Source organism: Triticum aestivum, chromosome 3B (assembly GCF_018294505.1).
Source record: "Triticum aestivum cultivar Chinese Spring chromosome 3B, IWGSC CS RefSeq v2.1, whole genome shotgun sequence".
Classification (NCBI taxonomy): Eukaryota; Viridiplantae; Streptophyta; class Magnoliopsida; order Poales; family Poaceae; genus Triticum; species Triticum aestivum.
The window spans coordinates 428,188,476-428,196,065 of NC_057801.1; the positions used below are offsets into that span (position 1 = coordinate 428,188,476).

The 7,590-nt window shown below is 46.2% G+C and overlaps 1 protein-coding gene across 2 annotated transcripts; it reads left to right on the top strand.

Moving 5' to 3' along the window:
- Window positions 1-1,069: 1,069 nt before the first annotated feature.
- On the top strand, window positions 1,070-7,164 carry LOC123070186 (probable receptor-like protein kinase At2g42960). 2 transcript variants are annotated; one of them, XM_044493252.1, is made up of 9 exons: window positions 1,072-1,368; window positions 1,500-1,547; window positions 1,871-2,620; window positions 2,718-2,822; window positions 3,573-3,695; window positions 3,766-3,936; window positions 4,040-4,169; window positions 6,438-6,647; window positions 6,722-7,164. In XM_044493252.1, exons 3-9 carry the CDS (start codon window positions 1,956-1,958, stop codon window positions 6,851-6,853), a joined length of 1,536 nt encoding a protein of 511 aa, XP_044349187.1. In that variant the 5' UTR covers window positions 1,072-1,368; window positions 1,500-1,547; window positions 1,871-1,955; the 3' UTR covers window positions 6,854-7,164. The 2 variants fall into 2 exon arrangements, with proteins under 2 accessions (XP_044349188.1, XP_044349187.1); XM_044493253.1 differs by lacking the exons at window positions 6,438-6,647; window positions 6,722-7,164 and adding an exon at window positions 4,839-5,551 and having other exon boundaries at window positions 1,070-1,368.
- The last annotated feature ends 426 nt before the right edge of the window (window positions 7,165-7,590 follow it).

The following is a 7,590-nucleotide window of genomic DNA, read 5'->3' on the forward strand; positions in this document are numbered from 1 at the left end:
TTAAAATGTATGCTGGGGTGTTGGATGGCCGGCTTTGCATCCGTATTCATGGACGTCCGAGCAAATTTATCGGGTGCCCTAATACTAGCACTGTAGTAGTAGCACTTTTGCGAGGTGTGGTTGCGTGGCTACATCATGGCAGCAACAGGCAAGCCGACCCACTCCGTCCCATGCTGTAGCGGGAGGCAGCCAACCCAAAAGCGGCGCCTCCTGGAGTTGTTTGGACCAGAGGAGGACCCCTGCCGCTGCCGCTGCCGCTGCCGGGGCCGCACCAATGATTTGGGATCACAGCCGCTGTTCCGTCCCGTGAGGCGCGGCAACGGAATCCCGCAACGTGCCCGCCCTGGCTCTGGCTGGAGCCAGTGAGGACGACTCGTGATTCGTCGGCTCGCCTGGATTTCTCTCCACTTTCCGGTGGCACCTCTCGTGCCTGCGATGTTTACGTGGTGCGGCTACCAGCTTGCGGGTGGGACGGCCTCCCGTGCTGCCTGCGCGGCTGTGGCATGCAAATCTGGCACTGCCCCCTGCCCTCGTCCCTTTCTTTCCACTTCTCACCACATTATTTCCCTACCCGGGCAGCGATGGTCCTCCCGCAGGCCCGGTACGCGGGGCAGGGAGGGGTGTTGATCGTCTGCGTCACCCGTTGGACCGTAATGAAACGCGCCTGTGACGTTCTTCCTTGAGTTTCTTTTTCTTTTGCGCAATTTACAAGGGTCGGGGATTGCCAATCTCAGTCCAATTTACATGTTTCCTGGAAACGGCTCCGTCCCTCCCTCGTGGCTCTTCTACGCCAAAGAAGAGCAGAATATACGTAGTACATATTGTAGAGCATAGCATCCACCAAGAGTTCCTAGGCAAAGACTGGCGCAGAGGATCCTGATGAGCAGGGAGCGACAGCTGTGCGTGGCCCGGCATGCACCGAGAATTTGCAGACCCGGCGGGCGGGCGGGCGGGGGAAGCAAAAGATAGTGGCCAAGGCTGTCCCGAGCCAGCCAGCCAGCCAGCCTGAATCCATGAACCCTGTTTCCGCGCCATGCTAATACTACATGCAGTTATTATATTCTGTCAGTTGACCTTATCCTGCAGACCAGCACGTTGCCCCGCCCCCCTTCGTCGACCTCCTCCGCTCGCCATTTTCACCAATCTACCACGCCATTTCTTTAATTGCCTCCCTCACCCGTTTCTGCTTCGCGTCTTCCTGCCTCATCCAGCCAGCCAGCCAGCCTTTAATGCCACACCTGCAACATCCACCACCTTCCTTCCTCCCTTTTACTCACCTCTCCCTCTCTCTCTCTCTCTCTCTCTCTCGGGTTCCCCCTTCGCCATTGGTGCCACAGGCTGGATTCTTCTCAAGCTTTGCTACGCGCGGTTGGTTCTTGCTTACATTTTCCTCTCTCAACTGTCTAGCTTGAACAAATGTTCGTTACGGGTCTTAATTTTGCTTTCCCTCTTTGATTGCTTCTTTCCCTCTCTGATTGTTTCTTTGCTTGTTTCTTCAGGTTCTTTGCTTGAGGAATGAGTGCTTGGAGCTTCTGCTGCACAAAGAGGTCAGCTTTAATTATCTTTTCAAATGCTCCCACTGCCACACTGAGATCAGACATCTTCCTTCTCCTTCTCGCCTCTCCATTCTAGTAGTATTCGCTTCTCAGATCGATGTGTTTTACAGAAAAGAAAAAAAAAACCGCGTGCGTGTCTGTCGGACCAATTATTGTACAGGGCAGAAATCGTCCGTCCAAGGAGATTTTTCTTTTCTCTCTCTTGCGAGGACAGAGATGCTATGCTTGTTTGTAACACGCGAGAGATGTGTTGATTGCCTCCATGCGACAACAACCAAACTGTATCTAACCGCGTTACTACTCTCCTCCTTCAGGGATAAGAATTCGCCTACAGTTGCTGATGCCTAGCAGCGCTCTACTCTGATGCGGTACAGCTCCAAATTTTAGCACACTGCCGCCATGGTTTCCACTGGTCTGAGTTTAGAGATGACGAAGAAGGTTCTTGGCCTGGCATTGTGGGTCTGGATTGCAATCGGTGTGGTCGCTCTCCTAGTTGCCATTTTGCTGATGATATGTATCTGGGCGGCGTCCCGTCGCAAGACAAAGAGAACCATGGAGAACTTGAGCCAGACACAGATCCCCATCTACTCCAAGGAGATCCCGGTAGACAGGGTGGGCGGTGGCCGCAGCCTTGCGCAGACGATGCATGAACGTGAGCAGCCTAGCTTCCCAACGCAGGACAAGCACGCCGTGAGTCGGGAGCCGGGGAAAACGGTGGGGCATATGGCATTGAGCAAGTCCTCGGATCATGATAACGTGAGCCAGGGAAGCTCAGTGTGCAATGTGGACCGGGTTGGCAGTGTGCATTCTGGTGAAGATGGCGGCTCGGGGCACGGCAGGAAACCGTATTCTCCTGCGGCATTTGTGTCCGCGTCGCCCCTCGTTGGCCTTCCTGAGTTCTCTCATCTTGGTTGGGGTCACTGGTTCACTCTGCGCGACCTTGAATTCGCCACCAATCGCTTCTCAAAGGAGAATGTGCTTGGAGAGGGTGGTTACGGAGTTGTGTATCGTGGTCGTCTGGTGAATGGAACCGAGGTTGCCATAAAGAAGATTTTTAACAACATGTAAGCTCACCTCACTTTCGGTGTTTTGATAGTACTTTTCTTATCTTTATACTTATTCCAATAATTGTGCTGTTGTGCATCTTCCTGGGGTTTACAGGGGGCAGGCGGAGAAGGAATTCAGGGTGGAGGTTGAGGCTATTGGACATGTACGACATAAGAACCTGGTCCGTCTGCTGGGATACTGTGTTGAGGGAGTGAATAGGTATGTAAAGTGCTAGGCATCACTCACCTGCTCAATTATTTCTTTCAGACGCATATGCAGTTCAGTACAACAGGCAAAAATTAGGTCTGTTGTTAAGAAAAAGCTTGTTCTCAAGTTAGTGCAAGGACTGGACTATCTAAAATGAGCCTTGGTAAAACGATGAGGGAACTGTGACTTGAATTCTTTTTGTTATGGTTTAGTGGTTTACTATATTAACTCATATTTCCAGAAGCTAGCAACCAAACATTGTTACGTCATTACTGTTTATTTGTAGATCTTGTGTTTCTGCAAAAGACATAGGAGTGGTTATCAATATGGCTACCCTGTCGGCCTGCTGCTCCAGGTGTACAATTTAGCAAAGTGCAATGCAATTTACAACACGGAAAAGTAGAGATGGTGGGATCAAGTGGGTTGAGTATGAATTTGATTTACCTAGAGAAATGTTCCATCTGATGCCATGTGTGGAAGAATGTGCATGGATAATTTGACGACTAGTGATTTCAGCAAAAACTAGTGAACTATTGTATAGCATTGGAGCATCATGAGTTATTTGTGTTGCCCTAGTATATGATGCTGCTCAAGGACCATATGTACCATACTTTGTATATTTCCCTATTTAGTGACAGTTGATTGCCTTTTGTGTAATCTGTGATCATTTGCTTCTAAGACAAAAATGGGCACCACTTGCGTCATTGTGGGGTTCTTTAGAATGCACCGCAGCATCAATATAACGGTGATTTCTTTTAATAGGATGTTGGTTTATGAGTTTGTGAACAATGGTAACTTGGAGCAGTGGCTTCATGGAGCTATGCGCCAGCATGGTGTTTTTACCTGGGATAATCGCATGAAGGTTGTTATAGGCACTGCAAAAGCGTAAGTTTCACTAGTTCATAAGTCTGTAAGATGCATATCCTGTCTGTTGTCTAAACTCATTTGATTGCAGACTTGCGTACCTTCATGAAGCTATAGAACCAAAAGTTGTACACCGTGATATAAAGTCAAGCAACATCTTGATTGATGATGAATTCAACGGCAAAGTCTCTGACTTTGGTTTGGCCAAGATGTTAGGGTCAGATAAAAGCCACATTACCACCAGAGTGATGGGAACATTTGGGTATTGTCTTCACCCTTATTTGTCCTATATTCATGGTCCTTTGCATCATCATTTTACAATGCTTAGAGAGATTTAATACTTCTCTTTTTTTTCTTTGCTCTAGATACGTTGCACCCGAGTATGCTAATACTGGGATGTTGAATGAAAAGAGCGATGTTTATAGTTTTGGCGTTCTCTTGTTGGAAACTGTGACAGGAAGAGACCCTGTTGACTATAGCCGCTCTTCCAATGAGGTAAATGATTGGACTTTGTTCATTGCGATTTCATGCTTTTGTTCTATACCTTTCTGGATGTTACACCATATAATTTGGAGAAATTCCAGATCACCCTGAACTTTAGTGCCCCGGGCTCTTAAACCGCCAAACTCTAAAACTTGGTATTTTCTATATCTATACCCCTATATAGTGTGTGAATAACTTTGAAAGATGGTCGTTGGATGAAGCCAATCCGACGGTGCAGAGATGGCAAATCCGAGCACTACTGGCCATTGGATATCATCTACATTCCACCAGATTCTGCCACATGTACAATCTAGAAGACTCCATGGCTGAACTTAAGCATATGCACAAACCTCAAAACACGAGCACTTCTCCTTTGTTCTAGAATCTTCCGTATCATAATTGCCCAAACTTTTTTTCTAAATGAATTGCAATTATTTGTTTTTACTTTATGCTTTACAATGCACAATCCCATGAGTCTTATTTTTTTTATAAAACTAATTGATTTTGAATGAGATGAACTATAAGAACTAAACGAACATCTATATCATGCATATATGACTCAAAGCTTACATGCTATAGTGTGGTATTTATTCATAATTTAGTTGCCAAATCTCATGCATGCAATGCACGTGTACCTTACTAGTACATCCTAAACTTCAAACACTAGCATTCATCCTCCAGCCCGCCCACTGGCTGTATTCTTGGACATCCTAAAGTGGTCAGGCTGCCACTGCATGAGATCACTGGAGCAGCACAGACCACCGAGTTTCTTCCTCTTCATGGATGCCGGGAAGTAAGGAGAGGGACAGCAGTATGCGTGGTGCCAACAAAGGCAGACGATGTGCTAGAGTGACTCCGGAAGCAGCACAGGTCTGGTTGCACAACAGGAGGCCATGGACAGGTTGCCCCACCCTTCCGCTAGCGCCATGACGGCCTAGCATGGAGTACAAGCTGGTGCGCTATCGGTAGATCCGTCTTCAAGATGGTGACTGAAACACCGCTTCACATCCGTGGTGAAAACTTTTGTTCTGATGTTTATTGGTCGGGCTCAGCAACGACGTACTTGCGTCATTTTCTTGTTGAAGGCGTTGTCTTCTTGTTGATGTGTTCACTGGTTGGTCTCGGCATCCTGGATGAAGATCCTTGTCCTGCCCATCCCTGAACGGACGTGGTGACGATGGCGCAAGGGCGTTTATCTCTTCTTGAAGACGTTGCTCCGGAACAAGTCTGACTTAGTCGTTGGTGTTAATTTCATATATTTGTAATGGTGAAGCCCTAGTTGTCCATGTTTTGTACTCTTCTCTTTGATGTATTTGGTCTTCTTACCTTGCATCAACTTTAATAAAAATGGCGGTGTGCATCACAATGATGCAGAGGCCAGAGTTTTCAACCTCCTTTTTGAAAAAAAATGGACTGGTTGCATGCGGTAGCAGGTATCGCAGTCAATGCTCGTCACCAGAAGATATATGTTGGTGGTGGCGTGGTAGGTTACTAGGACAATAGGACATGGCCGACCTAGGAGACAGCCAGATGATTCGGGTACTACGAAGAGTGGAAAGTAGAAAACCATTTGTGCTTAATAAACATGTACATCATTTTGTGTGAAGAAACCACTCCACCCATGTCATCAGCCATGGTGGCAAAACTACCACCAACTCGAGTAGAGGGTTAAATGACATGTTAGTTAAGGTTTATGGGTGAAGTGCTGGGTTTTGATGTTTAGGGGTTTAGGTAGCCTGAGCATGGAAGCTCAGGGGACAAATTGAAATACTATTTAACATCTTCCTTCCTTCCTTCCTTTATTTATTTAACATGGTACCAAGATTATTTAGACCTACAGTGCTAATGTTTCGGTAAAACTGGCAAGTAAACTTTATGATAGTCTAGTACTGTGCCCATGGACATCTTCCTTCCTTTATTTATCTATTTATTTGACATGGTACCAAGATTTTTTAGACCTACAGTGCTAATGTTTCGGTAAAACTGGCAAGTAAAATTTATGATAGTCTAGTACTGTGTCCATGGACATCTTCCTTCCTTTATTTATCTATTTATTTGACATGGTACCAAGATTTTTTAGACCTTCAGTGCTAACATTTCAGTAAAAATGGGAACTAAACTACTATATGATAGTCTAGTACTGTGTCCATGGAAACGCTTGTATCAGTTTTTACTTCTGAAAATTATGCTTTCGTGATTCACTTGCTCCAGTAAGTATTTTATATATAAAGAACAGTATACTATGTTTTTGTTGAGATGATAATGAACCCTCTCATTTAGGTCAATCTTGTTGAGTGGCTCAAAATGATGATAGCCAACCGGAGAGCAGAAGAAGTGGTTGATCCAATCCTCGAGGTTAGGCCAACAATTAGGGCACTTAAGCGAGCTCTGTTGATCGCACTAAGGTGTGTTGATCCTGACTCTGAAAAGAGACCTAAGATGGGCCAGGTTGCTAGGATGCTGGAGTCTGAAGAAGTTCCATTTCGGGAGGTAATGATTAAAATCCTACTCTAATAATGTGTGCTATAACCACAAATTCTGCCTAACATCTCTGTTCCTAAAAGGACTGGAGAAACCGGAGGAGTCGCACAGGAAGCATGGACATCGAATCTATTACAGAGGGATCAACTTCGGCTGAATTTGCAATCAAGGTAGAAAGGACTGGCAGCTCAAGATCAGACCGGTCTCAGACCTGACGTATACGGGTCTGTCTTGCATCATGAGCACTCACGCTCGTTTATCAGTCCGAGAAACGATGTTCATCACCAAGGTGATTACTGCCCCGAATCCGTGTAGGAAATATTAGTGGGTTAATGAAGGCACGCCCAGATTTTAGTAGCTAAAGTTTAGGCCGAGCTGTTAGATCGAGCAGAAGCATTCTTGGAGGAAGAATTCCCTGGTATTTTGTTCAATTGTTTTGTGCTGTATATGTGTGTGTTGGTGCCTGGGATGATGATGCTTGTGAACCGGGATGTTCCTTCAGTTTGTGACAGTGGACCATTCTTTATTTTCTTTTCTGTTTTTTGGCTCTTGCATTGCTAGCCTGTGGTTTTTTTCTTTTTCTTTTGCGTGCTCCTGTTGAAAAATGTCATCGTTTGTTGGGCAAACTACATGAGGTGGCTTCATCAACTGAAACAGTCAGAACTTACATGATTCATTTGGGTAGATACTTTGATTTGACTGACTTGTGCCTTTAGTAAACAACTTTCTCCCCGCCAAGAAAACAAAAATTACAATGACAGGAAGAGAGAAACAGAACAACCCTTCTCTGTCCTGTGTCCTCTACGAGCAGGAGAGGAAGCTCCTTCTCCACCCCGCCACCGCTACTGTCAGCGACCCTGGTCAGGGCGCGGTGAGGCTGTGGTGGGTGGGGGGCACCTCACCACCTCTGGGTGGTTGTGCTCACACTCCGTCTCCGGCGCCGTCGCAGTTG